Source organism: Sturnira hondurensis, unplaced genomic scaffold, assembly GCF_014824575.4.
Source record: "Sturnira hondurensis isolate 20B ecotype Veracruz unplaced genomic scaffold, ASM1482457v3 Scaffold0018728, whole genome shotgun sequence".
NCBI lineage: Eukaryota > Metazoa > Chordata > Mammalia > Chiroptera > Phyllostomidae > Sturnira > Sturnira hondurensis.
The window spans coordinates 3,876,567-3,893,421 of NW_028091359.1; the positions used below are offsets into that span (position 1 = coordinate 3,876,567).

The 16,855-nt window shown below is 49.2% G+C and overlaps 1 protein-coding gene across 6 annotated transcripts in view; it reads right to left on the reverse strand.

Annotated features, from left to right (window-relative positions):
• Positions 1-4,651: 4,651 nt before the first annotated feature.
• Positions 4,652-16,855, reverse strand: part of YPEL2 (yippee like 2) — a 57,909-nt gene continuing 45,705 nt past the window's right edge. For all 6 annotated transcript variants that reach the window (XM_037070250.1, XM_037070252.1, XM_037070255.1 and 3 more), the window contains exons 3-5: positions 14,280-14,323; positions 13,201-13,309; positions 4,652-9,392 (exon numbers count right to left, since the gene is read on the reverse strand). In XM_037070250.1, the coding sequence (XP_036926145.1) occupies positions 9,303-9,392; positions 13,201-13,309; positions 14,280-14,323 (243 nt within the window). In that variant the 3' untranslated portion in view covers positions 4,652-9,302. The remainder of the gene's footprint in view (positions 9,393-13,200; positions 13,310-14,279; positions 14,324-16,855) is intronic.

Here is a 16,855-nt window from a genome sequence, read left to right on the forward strand (position 1 = left end):
ATGCACGCTGATGGGGGACCGAACCCACCACCCAGGCGTGCGCCCTGACCCGAATTGAACTGGTGAAACTTCGGTTCACAGGACAACCCCCAACCAACTGGCCAGCCCACGCAGGGCCTGGAAGTCTGCTATTTTAATCCCCACCTGCCACGGGCAGAAAGGAGCTTCCAGCCATCCTCATCCTGAGCTCTGCCTGCTTTATGGCACTGCTTTTCCAGGAGAGCCTCCGCGGGCGCGACCTGGGTCTACCTAAGACGAAATGTCGGATGCCCTGGACACAACAGGGCCCAGCCAGTGATCTGTGTGGCAATTCTGACCTTTTCTTTGCAATAAACACCCACTCCCTCTGGCTGAATAGAAACTCCCAGAGGTCCCTCCCACAGCTGGGGGCCCCGAAGGTTGGGGGCACTCCCTCTGTCAATCCTCTTCCCTCAGATGGTACCATTTCTTTATAATCTCATTGAAGTAGAAAATGAAATGAAACGTGAACTTTGGGCATGTCTCGTCACCATGGAAACAACTTCAAGTTGGAGTGCCTCCAGGTCACGTGGGTGCTATTTTCCAATGACTGTGGAAATAAGGGACTGGGAGGCAGACAAAGATAAAACAAACTCCTGTTGGATTAGTGGCCGCTTGGGTAACAAACGTGGCACGTTCAACACAGAGTTATGCTTATATAACGACCAGCAGCGTTATCGACCTATATTCTCAATTTCCAACACTGTACTGGCTTGGGTAGAACATGTTAGCCAAGGGAATGACAACTCAGATTATCCTGTTTTTGTGAAGAAACATCTTAAACTCTATCAAGGTGGCTCAAAGAATATCCTAGGAAAAGAGCATAAACAAGTAATAAATTTCAAGAACATTCTGTAGATGCATTTTTGCTTCTGGGAATGGGAAACCAAAAATTTCCCAGGAGACTCCGTTATGAAAGCCACGAATAAAGCCTCCTGGCTCGATCGCTCAGTTGCTGTGCTGGCCTGGCCTCGCTCTGGAGAAGTGGCTTGGAACTGGAGACGGGCCGTCCCAGGGAGGCCAGGGACACGAACGAGTCAGAGCATTTGGCTTCCCCTCCCGTGTGTTGCCTGCACATCAGACCAGGATGCAAGGATAATGGGCCAATTCTGCTTTAGTGAAGACCACCAACTATGGTTAGTATAAAAATTTCAAGCACGATCCTAACATTCAGGATATTTTTCTAGCTGATGCTCTTCTTGTTCATTCCCCAACCCCCATAAATGTGTACACTCTCTCCTAGAAGTAGAAGCAGGTAACCTGGTGCCAGGTAACAGGGACACCTGGCCCGATGGCTGAGGTGCTATGGGTTTCACTTCCAGTTGTTACTTACCTGGCCTGTGACCAAGAACTGGTTTCCTAAGTGTCCTTTGCAGAGGTAGGTTAAAGGGATGAATGTTGGGTCCTGAATAGCTATGTGTTAGCAGTGTCCATCACAGTGAGTTTCTGTCACTCAGGGCGGGGGTGGGGAAAGACAGTGACATTGGCTAAAGCCTACTTGATCTGGGCAATGTGCCAGGCACTTGGTGGCTGTTCTGTGAGCCTCACAATAACTGGTGTGTATTTACAGATGATGGGAGCTGGTCCTGAGAACTGCTGTGACTTCCTCGAAGTGATCATGTACAAGCACGCGGTTGGGCTTCAAGTGCCCATCGGCCCAGCACCAGAGCCACCCTCCCTTCTACTTGACCTTGCTCGTGGTTGATCTTGGGATCAATCATTAACATGACTTTCATTTTAAATAAATATAACTCAATACATAGATTTCATATAATTTGCTAATGCCTTGAAAAATTCAGCATCTCTAGCAAGTCTGACTCTCATGAAAATGACCCCGTATCACTTGGGAATTAAAAGTATCTTATGTGACACCGACTTTTAATCCTTGGCTTGTTCCAAGCTGGACTGGAGAGTTGGTCCCAAATGGCCCCACAGAGATGGCGTCTTATGTTAGGGTACTTCCGTCGCTTCTGCGAGGGCAAGTTTTTGGATTTGTATCTCTTAAAGCAGTCTCAACAACTGAAATCAACCCTTTTTTCCCCTTCTAAGAAATATAAAGTCAACAGGCCTGAAATCCTTATAAAATAAAGGTGTAATACAATGCAACTCTTGTCTCCGTTCTAAGCTCTTGGCTTCCACTGGGAAGGCCAGGATTTTCATTTCATGAAAAAAGAATTAAACGTCAGAGAACAAAACAGCCGTGAAGTTTTGGGTGTGTGCTTAGATCTGGCAGCAAGTTTCCTATTGGGTAGTTACTCCTGTTTCCTGAGTGGCGAGCCAGGGCCCCAGATAGGGTGTAGGCTTCAGAATCAGAACACAAGTTAAAAAAATCTATGTTATTTACCCTCTCTGAGCCCCAGTTTCTCCTCTGTACAATGGGGGCGTTTGCTTCATAGGATTGGTGAGCAATTAAAGATATACTGCATATAAATAACAAAAGCAATAGTCCTCTTTATCTCACTCCCAATTCAAAACAGCCTTGAGGATCTGTTATAACAATTAATTTATCACTGACTTATAATATACCAGGTAATGGGCTGAGCCCTTTCTACACAGTTCCTTTTTCAACAAGGGAAACAAGCGTTTGAGGGCAGATGCCCCAACTCCGGGAGCTTGCCCTGCTCCAGGCTCTAGGACGTGAGCCCTTTATTGGGACCAGATACGAGGATTTATGAGCAATTGCTTCTGCAGGAAACAGCTGCCTGCAAGGGTCATGGCTGCTGTGGCTGGATTTTTGGCCAGTGGCAGGGAGGGGGTCCCACGGAGTCCTTTGTTCCTCCACTCTGCGAATTCAGTACCATGAATTTCTGCTCCCTGCAGTTAGTTTCCCGACTAGACAGGGGACGTGTTATGTCAAAAAAACATGAGAACAATAATTTGATGGCTCATGGTGTTCCCATTTACCTCATGTAGAAAACACTTAATGCTAACCTCATCTCCATTCTCCTCTTAGGGATTCTAACACGTTGAATGGAATGTTTAAAGCTATTAATTCTCTACCATCCACATTAATTCAATGTTCACCAAACCACATTAAGTTCCTATTGATCGAGGGGCCAAGGATTACATATGTAATCCATTACACAGAGTATTAAAAAACAACAAAGCCCGGCTTATTTTCAGCTATGGGTTATACAACATTTTTTTTCATGTAGCATTGACTTCTGTGGCTTTGTTTACATTAATTTTCTCATTTGCATTGCCTGAACCCTTCCTTATTAAGCAGTCACGTGGGAAAGTGCCGTCTGAGGCCACACTGGAATTAAGAAGGCTGGAGAAAGCACGAGGATGAAACCGGAAGGTGGTACAGGGAAAGAACGCAGGGCTGTGAGCAGCAGGACAGGCTGTTTTCTGACCCTGCTGCCAGCCGAGAAACCTTGCAGAACCTCAATTTTGTTTGCAAGGTTTCATATCCATCTGTAAAATGGGAATAGTCGATGTTTAATTTCGACTATTAAATGGTGAGGGCTTTTAGGATGATGTGAGAAGGCACTCACTGCAAGGCTCCTAAGTGAGGATACACTGGCAAAGCGCAGGGTCTGGCACAAACCAGGCACTCAGAACACTAACACCCTCCCCTTGGGTTCTCCAGCTCCATCTCCCAGCCACCGACAGCCACTGATGGGCTGAGAGCTTGGAAGGGGGCCGGCCCAGGAGACTGGGTGTCTCTCTCCTCTCCATCTGCCAAAGGCAAACAAGAATGACAGGGTAGCAGGCACATCCACTGAAGCAAATCAGGCCACAGGAGCGTAATGCACTCAAGGACAAACGGAAGTCAGCTACAGCTGGGCGCAGATGGGTAGGTGAAAATTCATAGGAAGGAGAGGGGATTTCCTATTTTATAGGGAATTGGCTTTAAAATATTATTACTGATGAGAAAACCCACAAATGCATACGCACATAGGCGTGGTTTTAATTCTTTCGTTCTTGGTGACGTAGGTTGCCTGTGCAAAGTGGGAACTCTGTTATGAAGGCAAGTTTTGGGGAAAAGTACTTTAAACTACAGTATAAACTGATGATGTGTAGACTAAAATGTTTCAAGGACACCAGAGCACAAAGCCACACTTACACCTGGTTATGCCGGGCTGGGTGGGCACGGACAAGACCGTGGGGAAGGTGCTCAGAAAACAAAGACAGCGGATTTATCGGGATGGTCAAACTGCCTCACTCTGTGCCTGGAAACTAGTAATAGATGTTTAATATTGGTTAATGAATGGTTATCCCCATGTTGTAATGGCGAGTATTCATCTCCCTTTGTCAGTTATTGAGAGATGGTGCTACCACTTTTTGACCTAATTCTTTTATTTCTTTTCTCCCATTACCTAATGCATTCCTATCTCCGAAGAAATCAGTGTTAACAGAAGAGCTGAGAATACGGGGCTTGGTAGACAGAAATGATTACCGTCATTTGTGCATTTCTCATATCTAAAGCCAGGAAAAGCATTTGTTGATAAGCAGGAGACCTTCTTTTTATTCAGTAATTGGCCAAGTGTCCTTGGAGAAAATAACTCCTTGGGGTCTCAGTTGACAGATCTGTGAATGGGGTTACAGATGACCTCCCGTGGGCCTTTCGGTATGGAACGTCAAGCTAAAACTGGCTGGGTCAATTAAGGCAGACGAGCCCTCCAAAGCATTAATATTTGAAAACTTTATTTTCTCAAATGAGCACCAACACAGATTGGAAATATGACTGAAACAATGCACTTCTGTCTAATACTGAATCACTATGTACAAATACAGGAGATGGTGAAGACAAATTATTGGAAAATTATGATCTTTGTTATTAAAGCAAAGTGACCTGAAAAATGCCAACAACAAAAACATAAACAAAGGAAAGAAAGTAACAAAACCCAAACCCAACAAATAGTCTGTAAACACAAGCATAAATAGTCTGTATTTAAAGATCGTCTCTGCAGGTTGGAAAAGCGAATTCTCACTTTCACTGAAATGTTGTACAAAAACATACGGGCAGAGAGAATTTGGTAAAGTGGTAAGAGCTTGCTTCTTGGCTTTACCTTTCACTACTGGCAGATTTCATGACTGTACTTTCATTTTAAAAATCAAACATCTCTTTCCTTCACCCAGACCATTAGCATGATTTCCCCATTCGAAGCAGACTTTCAAAAAAATACGTTAAGTTGATTGTGTTCAAGATTTGATTTCTCAGCCTCTTCCTGAACCTGAGGCAAACTGACCTTTAAAAAAAAAACAAATTAAAAAGCTGTTTACCAACAAGGTATGTGCATTATTTCATTACCGGTCTTTCCACCCAAACCAATCAATGTTTTAACATCATGTGGCTTCTTCAGCAGCTGGAGCCCTGGGTTCCGTGACAAACACACTCACGTCTCAACGGACCTGACTCTGCTGGATCTTCACAAACAAGAGATTTCCTTTACAGTCTGTAAAAGTTGAGCGTGCAAAGAAAGAAAAAGGAATAAACCAGCAACAGCTCCGTGGTCGGGAAAACGAGATCTCGCGTTTGTGCTGTTGGTCCACTCAGAGAGAAAACCACCACCAGAGAGAAGAGAGAGAAACCTCATGTGCCCAAGGTGTAAACTATACGTACGGTGTCCCCAATAAAAAAGAGAGCAGGAGGCACAGTCCAAAGTGCTTTTTACACACACACACACACACACACACACACTTAAAAACAAGATTCCCGTTTTCCAATTTGTTTCACTCTAAGTTGTTACTAAATTTATTGGATTATATTTATTTTCCTTTCTGGCCAATACTGGTGCAAGAAAGTAGTTCGATTCTCAACCTGGTAACGTACTATAGAGTTCATTCCATTGGGGGGAAATACAGAGAGGCATTGCTTTATTGCCTCTAATTCAACAGAGATGTCTTTAAAAAACAAAACAAAACACAATACATTGGTGATCACTGTTTCCCTTAAAATATACTTCAAGAAATGCAGAGGAAACCGTAAAATTTAAAAATGAAAATAAAAAGTGCTCTCAGGGGATCTGAGAAAACAGCACCAAATATATTATTTAAAAAATTAAATATTATTTACAAAAGTATATTTCACAAGCCACTGTTTCTTTTATATATATCCACTTGAAAATCTTGTTATAAAGGGGCTACCTCTTTTTCCCCACACTGACCCACCAGCCCAGATTTCTCGCTCCTATCTCCAGGCTCGCACCACCATCGGCGTCGGGGCAGCGCTCAGCCAGGCCCAGCTGACTACCTGTGACCGTCGACTTTGGCTGAATTTGATTCATGTCAAATCAGCCTATGAGCAGCCTGAGACGAGTCTCAAGGGTGGGATGGGGGTGGGGTGGGGTGTGATCCAGGGCCACCAAGGCCATCTGAGGATGGCACACGGGAGACAGAAGTAGGGGGTCTGCGGCTGGACTTCAGCTGAAAATGAAGGCCGCTGCTGGCTGAGGTATAGAACTCCAGGCCTTTCCCTTCCTCCTTCCCCCTTCCTTCCTCCCTCAGCCCCACCCAAGCTTTACATCGAACTCCCATTCCCTGAACCTACCAGGGGTGAGTGGATGAGGTCTTTGGTTATGCTCTGAGTCAATAATTTGGTGAGGAAAATTAAAGAATGAACTGACGGAGGCCATCAGTTGACGCATCTCCACTGTTCAGCTGCGGTCTCTCTGAAACTGTGACATTAGACAAGCCATGAATGGAGCGAATGTTTTAAGAAGCACTTTTGGTTTTCATCGACACAAAGGGAAAGCCTAATGGTCTGGGCTTTTGATTTTCTGTAGTTATGGAAAAACCAACATCTCACTCAGATCTCTTACACCAAGCATGGCGCCATCCGCACACTGGATGCTCAACAGATAGCGGCTGAAAACACCCAAACCAGGGTTCCCTGGGAGCCTGCTCTGAGCCGCGCACACCAGAGGTCCCAGCCCCAAGGAGTAACAGTGACACACTGGTCTCCCCTGCCCGGTGATAATTCTATAGCCCCGTGTCTGGTTTCCATGTCATCACACTCCATGTCTACTTTTAAAGACAAAACACCTACCCACGCCTAGCCCCTGTTTTCTTTTTATGGGAAGGAGTATCAATAGCCAGATAGACTCCCTGAGCAAAGGGGCCAACCAAAACCCATAAACGAAGGCCACTGCCTTCTGCTGCAGGGGCCGGGGAAGGGGAATCTATGAGTTCTGCGCTGGCAAGCCAGCTGAGGAATGTGCAAGTTGAAAACAAATATATATATATATTTTTTTTTGAGATCCTGGGCCTAGAAGTGCTTGGGAGCCAGAGGAAGTATTTCTCTGGGAGCAGAAACACACCACTTTTTCTGAACCTCAGCCTGCTTTTCAGTGTTGTGGGGAGAACAGAATCTCCCAGGGCGACTAAAGCACCGAGTGACACGAGCCAGAAGCCTTTAGGAACAGAATTCCATTTCTGAGACTCCTTCTGTCTTACAGAGGCAGTCGACTGCTGACCAGGAGCCACCTGCGTCCTGCCGGTCCTGCTGTCCGTCTCTGCCAGGGCAGGGCTGTGCCCACCGCAGGTCCCCCATTCGGCAAGTAGCTCACGGAGACATGAAAAGGCATGTCCACCTCGGACTCATTCCCTATGGGAATTCGGTTCAGCTCTGAAACAATGTCCTGGGTTGGCTGCTTGATCTTGGTTAATCAGATTTATAGACTTTTGTCTCCATGAATACATTCTTTTATGACTTTGAAGGTGAATGTTCCTCTAGGATCAGCCTACTTGGACAAGATACCGAGAATCACCTGACATACCCTACACATATCTGAACAACAATATTTTCAGTCTAAGCAATGAAATTGACTCAGCTGGATGAGTTTCGGTCACGCACCGAGTACTGGCTGAACTGCTGCAGAACAGACTTCACCGTGCTGATTGGATGTAACAAACTCCTCCCCCGCGCAGGAGCCTTGCAGGGACTGTTCTCCACTTGCCCAAGCACAACGGACTTTGGATAGGGAGGTGAGGAGCAGGGGGTAGTACTAAAACTTGTCACCTGACATCAAATCTAAGCCCTCCCCACCACTGGACCACTCTGACTGTTTTCTCTCCACACAAAACGTTCAAGTCCAAGGAGAACAGCTAGGGGCATGAGGAATCTACCAGCCAAGCTATCACTAAGCTCAAAGCCTTGGGACTTTGTTTTCCACAATTTACAATGACAGAACTAGAGAAAAACACCCAAAACTCTATGTACAGAGAACTGCTGATCTCACTGAAGCCACTGCATACCAAAGATGAAGGACGCACCTAACCTGTTGTGGTTCAAATCTGAACTACTCCCAGCCTCGCCCCGCCCCACGCCCTTCCTCACCACAACGCTCTTCTCTTATTCAGGGTCAGGAAAAAAAAAGATTAGCAATGCCAACTGGGTTTACTTTTTTTTTTCCTGGCCCAACATCTGAGCTATTTCTGCAGGAGCTCCCAAACTGTAGCCCCCCCTTGCTCCCTGCTCTCCTCAGTGACTGACTTTACTTGGTTCCTGGTCCAAGCCTTCGGGATGTTTGGATTTTGCAACCGCCGCAAATGGCGGTCCCCTCTCCTCTCACCTACGGTAGCCGAAGAGGAAAAGATGATTACCCAGAGCAGCTGTGGGATTTCAGAGTCATCAAAACCCATCTGGGCTTTTCCCCCGAGTCACTCACTGCTGCCAAGACACCCCCCAGCTCAGCCCAGGAGAACCAGGCTGCTGCCCCCCTGCTAGAATTAGGGTCGCTTTTGGGGTCACATGCTAACCTGGCACATCTGGTGCAGGAACAGAAGCTTCTGATCAGAGAGAATGCGGTCATGAGGTATTTTTTTCTCTTTGTCCTTTTAGACAAGTTGGTTATTTCAAGCCTAAGTTACCAGGTCTCCAGGAGTAGCACAATTCTGTCCCTACTTCTCCCCTCCCATCCCCTGCCCATGCCCAGAACCCTCAAGGCTCCCCCTTCCCCTTCTCCTCGCACCCCCATGCGGGGCACTGCTCCCCCCGCAGGAGGCCATCGGGCAGCTCTTGCGAGGCCCGGGCCCTTATCAAGGTGGGCTGTCGCCACGCGCTCAGGCATCTGTTCCTCCTGTTGTTTTGTTTTCAGCCAACACTAGAACAGAGAGAGAAGCCAGGATCAACTCACAAACAGATACAAAGCAAAGAGACAGAGAGACAGTGGTTTAGAGGCCGGGCACCGGAAAGGCGGTGTCAGGGTGGGACGGTGCCCCGAGGGCAAGGCCCCTAAACGACGGAACCAAAGTGTCCAGTCACTCTCTCGAGCTTGGGTAGAATGTTTGGTTGGACGGCGTTCGCGCAGACACTGGGGTGGGCGGGCGCACTCCGGTCAGTCCCAGCCATTGTCCTTGATCATGTGTGCTAGCTCAATGATGTATTTGCCTTCTTTATACTTCTGGCTGCTTTCAAAGGCATGTTCCTAGGAGACACAAGGAAGGGAAAAGACGCTGAATGACCTGAGACAAGCAGGTGACTTCTGTGGCGAGGGAGCAAAGGTGGGGCCAAAGACAGGCCCTGGAGTCTGCTCCCAGCTTCGCGCAGACTCACTGAGGGATTCCCGCCACTCAAAACACACTATGTCCCCTTCAGCCAGCCACAGCACTGGGGCGACACCAGGAGTTTTTCAATGTATCAGAATTTCTTCAGAATCTTTGCTCATTCCAGTCTTTGCCCAGAGGTTACCCTCTCGGTTAAATTCCTTCCCAACTACTCAGCTACTTAGAATCCTAACTTGCACTGCACCCCCCCCCCCCCCCCCCCCCCCCCCCCCGCCTCTGCTGCTTGGTTGCCACAGCACTTGCCACAGCCAGCACCCTGGAACTCGCCCACCTATTCTGTGTAGCGACCCCACTACGGCCAGTAGAAACTTCCCGGAAGGCAGCTATTTCCCTTGTTTTGTTCACTGCTGTGTCCCTAGTGCCTGGAGGATGGCTCAGCACAGCACAGGGCTTCAATAAATCACCGCTGAACGAATGCATGCATATGTATTCCGTCTTAGGGGAACCTGGTTTCCTACCTAACCCGAAATCTGCCCCATGGATGGATCCATCAAGTTCCTGTGTCCTGATTTTAAACTGGACAGTGTTAGGCTCAGAGAAAAGACCCTCAGGGAGAGAAGCAAAGTATTGTGAGACAGAAGACGTCTTTTCACGTCTTATCTTGCTGTTTCTACGTCAGACGAGTTAAGTCTGTTTTTCCTTCGCTGCCTTCCTCCAGAGAACTCCAGGCTGAAGAGCCTGGTAGCCCTCGAGCCGCACCCAGCTGCCAGGCCTCCAGCGGGAAAGCTCAGGACAAAGCACCTGGCAGCCTACTGTCCTCCACTTGCAGCACCGTGGGCTTTCCCTGCTTATAATGAGCCCCACAGAAAGAAGGCCTGCATAGATGTGAGATCAAAGGGATATTTTCTCTGCAGGAAGATACCTGAAGACCTCTGGGTACACCATCAGAGCCACTAGATGGCTAAGCTGGATGCAGAGAGGCAGCAGACACCAGCTCTCCCTCCTGAGTGCCCCTGTGAGTTAGTAACCAAACCCCCCTGTCGACAGGTTCTGGGCAGCACGCGTATGGACTGGATCCCCTGTGCTAGGGCTCAGGGGCCTCGGGTGGGAGGAGGAGAAGTCGGCCAGTCTTTTGTTGAGAGGAATCGTTCCAGATCGTGGGAAGGGGAGGGGTACCAAGAGGGAATGCGCACACAGCAACACACACATGCGCACGCGTGCACCAGCTGTGGGCTCAGCGGGAATCTCCCTGACACTTCATTCTCCCCGTGTGTGTGTGTGTGTGACAGAGAATGTGGTTCAGGAATAAAACCTGCTGATCCATAGTAGTATGTTCAGAGTGGGGAGAGAACAAAACAAAACTAGGAAAGTGAGAGAATATCCCTATTAAATTAAAAAAAAACTCAACGGCCCCAGGACCTTTGCAAAATGACACACACACGGACTCCGGGGGCCGAAGAGCCTCTATAGCAGCCAGACTGAACCCCATTGCTGCTTCCTAGTGTCACGAGCATCACTAACTGTTTACAATTTACAAAATCACAAGCTTCCCATTTACAGAACTGGGATAGTTATCAACACTTCACAGGATCACGCTGAGGGTCAGAAAGAGTCACGGAAAGAAAATGGAAGCCCTGGCCCGGCCCCCAGTAGTGACTGATGACTCTTTGCGGGGAGAGGTGTCCCTCCTGACCTGCGCAGGTGTTTACCTGCCCAACTGTGCGGTTTCCCTGCGGCCTTCCTCCCCCGCCTCCCGACTGTAAACGCCCTGAGGGCAAGGACTTGCTCTCTTCACTTCTGTATCCAGCACAAACACTTTCAAAAACAGCTCTGTCACACAAGTGACTGGGTGACTCGTCTGACCTGAAGGAAGGAGCAAAGCCAACCAACTCAGGTGTATCTTCGGTCCGTGATCCAGGACAGCCTGAGCAGAGTAAGATTACCCAGCGGTTGGGAAATAGAGACGGGCAGAGCATTTCCGGATAACCGACCCAGACCTGTGCCCACAGGCCACGTGGAGGGGGCCTGTGCCACACAGGGCGGGGGTGAAGGGAGGGAGAAGAATGGCCCAGGCCAGCTTTTCCCAGAACCATCTCGGCATCATGAACCTGTCGACAGTCTTCGCTTTTCCCTTTCTAATCCTGAACGTTTCGCGGGAGATGGAAGTGCTCCCTCCATCCAGGCTCCACCTGCAGCCAGTTGTAAGATTTGCCCATTTTTGAACTTGACTGAAACACAAGCACAGTTTGAGGCCCCACTGCCATTGTTCAACAGCATTTTTAAAAACAGACTTCCTAGTTCTTAGAGCAGTTTTCGGGTCACAGCCAAAAGGAGCAGAAGGCACAGATTTCCCCTATTCTCTCTGCTCTCCACCCATACACTACCTCGCCCACTATCAGAAGCCTGGGGAGTGGCACCTTTGTGACAGACAGCACAGATACACAAATGGGCATTACCACTCTGCCAGCTCCTGCCAAAGCCACCTAACGCAGGCCACGTGAGCCAGCCTCATATGGAAAACACATTACCCTCCCCGAAGAGACAGGAAGATTCGTTTTCCAATGTCCCCGCGGTGACAGAGAGGGCAGACAAAAGCTTGTGGAAGATTAGCCAATGATCATGACCACAATAGCGTGTCTATTTTCACTGAACATATGTACCCCCTGCCCCGGCAAAGGACTGCTCACTTTCCAAGGTACCAAGAAGACATGAAAAACATTTCTGAGTTAAACAATGAAGGAATGAATGTGCAGTTGGGAGAGTCCAGCCATGACTGTATCTGACAGTGGGCGTTAACTCATGGCGTCTGGTGATGCCCAGCACAGGGCCAAGGACCTGAGAGGTGTTCTGGGGACATCTGTTGGAGCTCCAAAGGGCAGGGGCTTAGTGACGAAAGAGACTCGACTTGGGGGAGTGAGCACACGACACAATATACAGAGGATGTATTACAGAACTGTACACCTGAAACCTACATCATTTTATTAACCAATGTCTCTCAAGGAATTCAATTCAAAAAAAAAGAAGAAGAAAGAAAAGAGCCCTGGCTGGTGTGGCTCAGTGAATTGAGCGTGGGCTGGGAACCAAAGGGTCACCAGTTCGATTCCCAGTCAGGGCACATGCCTTGGTTGTGGGCCAGGTACCCAGTAGGGGGTGCACATGAGGCCACCACACACACACATTGATGTTTCTCTCCCACTCTTTCTCCCTCCCTTCCCCTCTCTCTAAAAATAAATAAAGAAACAAGAAAAAAAAGAGCATGAGCTCTGCTCTGCAGTCAGACGTCCAGTGCACTGGACACACTGTTAACCTCCCTAAGTCTCAGTTTCCTCATCCATAAAATAAGAGTTAACATAGGACCCACCCTCTAGGGATGCTGTGAAGAAAGGGAATATAGGCCTGGAACATAGTCAGCTGTCAAGAAATGCCTTGTGCTAATATTATTACTGTTTATTGTTTATTAAATCAAAAGGCAAAGGGGCAGGTGTATGTGTGTCTGTCCGTCTGTCCGTTGCAGGGGCAGGTGTGAGGGAACGAGTAGGCAGAGGGGACCATCAGTGGAAGGGAAGAACGAGTGTGGCACCAAGAGGGGTGTGCCAGGCTCAGCCCGTTGAGCTCAGTTTCCTGTCCCAGTCAGAGCCAGTCCCACGGGCCCCAGAAAGCCTGCTCCTACGTGAGGCTCTCCGCCGCCCCCTTCACAGCCCTCTCTGCCCCAGATTTCCCAATACTTACATATTTCCAGCCCAGAGTGGTTTTGCAGTTTTCACAGTAAATGTCTGCGACTGCGTGCAGTCCCGTTAGCAACACTCGCTCCTCCGCGGGCCCACAGCCCACGTTAACTCTGTGCCAGGGGACAGAGAGAGGGCGGGAGGTTAGTCACATGTTCATCATCGGTTGCTCAAGCCGAGCTTCCGGCAAAACACTAACTGAGCACGCCTGCCTCGAGGGAGGCCGGCGCCGAGAAGGGCCTCGGCCTCGGCTGAAATCAAGAACCACGCCCAAGAGGCAGCCCCGTGGAAAATCTCCACGTGACATGAATTTCAGGTCTGCGAGTTCTGATTCAATGAGTCTACTAAAAACAGGCTTGATGGTTGAGACTTTGTCTGGAATTTTTCTAACGAGCGCTTTTAATTTGGGGGAGTCAAGGGGACAAGCTGATGAGCACATGGTGAAGTCCATGGCTACTGGCGCGGGCGGGCCTTCAGAGCCTCCTGGTGACTGATGGCGGCCACAGTGTCCAACACCCTCCACTCCTCCGCAGAGCGCACGTGATCTCAAGCTGAACACGCTAGACTTCCATTCTCACAGTTCACCGGGCTTGTGGGAGCTTCGCCTTCCTTTCCCGGGAAGAGGCCATAAATGACATGCCCGGTGACTGAGGCTGCTGCGACTGCAGAGGTGGGGGAGGGGGGGTCTCCCCTGACCAGGCCTGCCTTCAGGCTGAGGCCCTTCCGCAGCAGTCGGTGTTTTCCATTCAGTCTCTCTCTCCTCCCAAACAACGTGCCTCACACCCGGGTATAAGACTCATGTAGAGGGCTCGCTCAGAAGCACTGCGGCTTCTTCCCTCTGAGACCACAGCTCTCTGATGTGCCTACTGGGGACAGTGAATCTGTTATTTTTAGCAGCCAAAGACGGTGCCAAAAGCAACTCCCCCAAGATAACTGGCTACCACTTGTGGAAATGAATGCTCCACGAGTTTTCTATTGTGCCACCGAGGACAGGGTCCGCTGTTCAATTATCATCGAGAGTTTTATTCCCCCCGCCCCTCAACGCTTGCACCAAACAATGGAGGAACAGTCAGAGACACTCACACTGAGTTAAAGAGGTACGCTCGTCCTTGACTTCCTTGGAACGACTGAAATGCAAAAACACAGGTGGTTAGACAGTCCCTTCCATCCACCCACTCGGGAAACCAGCCCCAAATCATAGCAATCGTGACCTTCCAGGACGGACACAGCAAAAGGGAGCAGTGAGCCAGTTAACAGTTTAGCTGGCGGGGGGGGGGGGGGGGAGAAAAAANGGGGGGGGGGGGGGGGGGGGGCAGAATAAACGGCGACAGAGCCCAGCCCACACCTGGACTGTTTTCAACCAGCCCAGGTGAGAAGACATGAAAACCCAAGCTCCTCAATATCATTTAAAACTCCTTCCCTCTGGACAGCATCTAATACAATGAATCAGCCTGAGGTGATGGGGCCACACAGGCCTCCCTGGGCCCCACTGACGGCTGTCATCTGCGCTGGCTCTCCTCCAGGTGGCAGGGCATGGCGACCGGCATCAGCACCTCTGCTCGCCTCAGTGCCCGGCAGAAGACAGCAAGAATCGCTGGGGCCAGAATAAACCCCTTCTTCTCAAGTCCACCTTCCTCTCATTCGTGGGGCCTTTGGGTGGATCCGAACTGCCACAACAGGCGCCCTCCTCCTGCCGTGTGAGCCACGCGGCGTCTGGGTCACAGGAAGGCTCATTAGGCAGCCGTCCCATTTTCACTTCTAGCTCAACTACGAGCTGCTTTCTCCCCGCCGGAGGTGGCAGGGGACAGGAGAAACGGGAGCCAGAGCCTGCCATGCCACCTGGCGTCGACTTCCACTGACACAGGTCCGGTCCGTGTTTCCCTCCTCTGGTTACACGCCATGTCTGGCTGACATGAGCCAGCCGTGTTCTGCATTGCTGCCTGCATTTTTAATGTGGCCTGACAATCGGACCCTGAACTAAGTGCCCTAGTCTGCTCTGAAATCCACTCTAAAAACAAAGAGTAATAGGCCCTCCCATGACCTCTCTTATTCAGTGGCTGGAGAAGTCTGGGGGTGAGTGGTTAAGTAGAGAACCAGACAGGATGCAGATCCACTGCCCACGAGACAGTCGCTGTCAGAAACACGACTTTGGGGATCAGTGGCGCCAGCCAGCGAGAAAGGCAGAATCCCTGACTCGTGAAAAAGGAGCCTTCGGCGCAGCTGGGCTGCTGGTTGCCTCCACAGCCAAAAGCGCCAGAACCCTTCGCTCCCAGGTGTGGCTCCACACGTTCCCCAGTTGCCACTCAAACCTAAACCAGCTCTCCCGTTCCCTTTGGGTCTCGAAGCATCCCTGGGGATCCCAGGGGCACCCAGGCTAGAACTGAGCATGAAACCCGGGACCGGGAAGTCCAGGCCAAATGTTTAGCTGAGACAATGTCCCAGTAACACGGGGTCACAGCCTGGCCCCACTGGCCTCTGCAGTCTCTTCTCTTGCTCCTTTCCCAGCGTAGCCTTTGCTGGACTCAGGCCAAACCACGTGAAGCTCCCAGAAACGGATCTCACCAGCTTTGCCCACATGTGCCCTCAGATGGCGGGGCTCTTCACCAACCGACAGACCCTAAGTCTCAGCTCCACTTCCTGTGACCTCCCAGGAAGAGGTTCCCCGGTGGCACCTGTGTTCTGGACTCCTCTTGTTCCCTGCCTGTTTCTTTTTTAATTTGACTTTAAGAAGGAACCTGGACTAGCTGGCCTCCAAGTCCCTTTCCAGCTCCAAAATTATATTTGCTCGTGGTTCCAAGGTCCTATGGATGGATGATAGGAGTGCCGCCCTCTGTAACACATGTAAGGCCTCTCAGTTCAGAGCTCAGAAGACGGGGCTGATACTTTCTTCAAATCCTTGAAGAAAGCAGATGGGAAAATGACAACATGAGGCATCATAGCGTCACCGTTTCTGAGAGGAAAAGGCACTTATTTCTGGAACACTCACAGATCACCTATGACCCATGAGGACCTGTTCTAAGACTTTTCAGGGCACTGGTATCCCCAGAAGGTGCCCAACACAACCCTCCAGGGTAGGAAAAATACTAGAAATTTTATCTATTTTTTTTAATCTTAAAAACTTTCACCAGTCATAAGATACAGATTACCAGCAGGATCTTCCCTGGGCTACTGTATGCCGTGTGTATACCAGTGTCTAAACGGAAGTATGGGATTCTCACGGTGTGTGCGTGTGGGGGGGGGGGGCGCTTCGGCCTCTGCTTTCAGCATGTCGCGAACACCACTCTGTTGTCAGTAATGACCCTAATCTCACAGAAGCAGACCTTTAAACAGCAGGACCCTTGCAAGTTTTTGTAGGATAAAGTACCACCTAAGACCTTAAAAATGTAGTTAAACATTTTTCTTTTGCAAAAAAGATGAGCACCCCAAACTAGCTGGCCTTTGTGGTAAAAAGTCGGCTACCTCGCAATTTTTTCAAAAATAAGTAAATAAGTAAACAAACATGCCAAACCTGTTCCTTTAAAGTAAAGGTGACATTTTAACAGGAAATGAAAATATGAGTATAATTCTTTTTAGAAAGAAACGTGCTATGGAGAGAACCGGTATTTGGCAATATTTTCACTATATATGATCTTTGTAGTTTAACATTTATGTGCCTATAC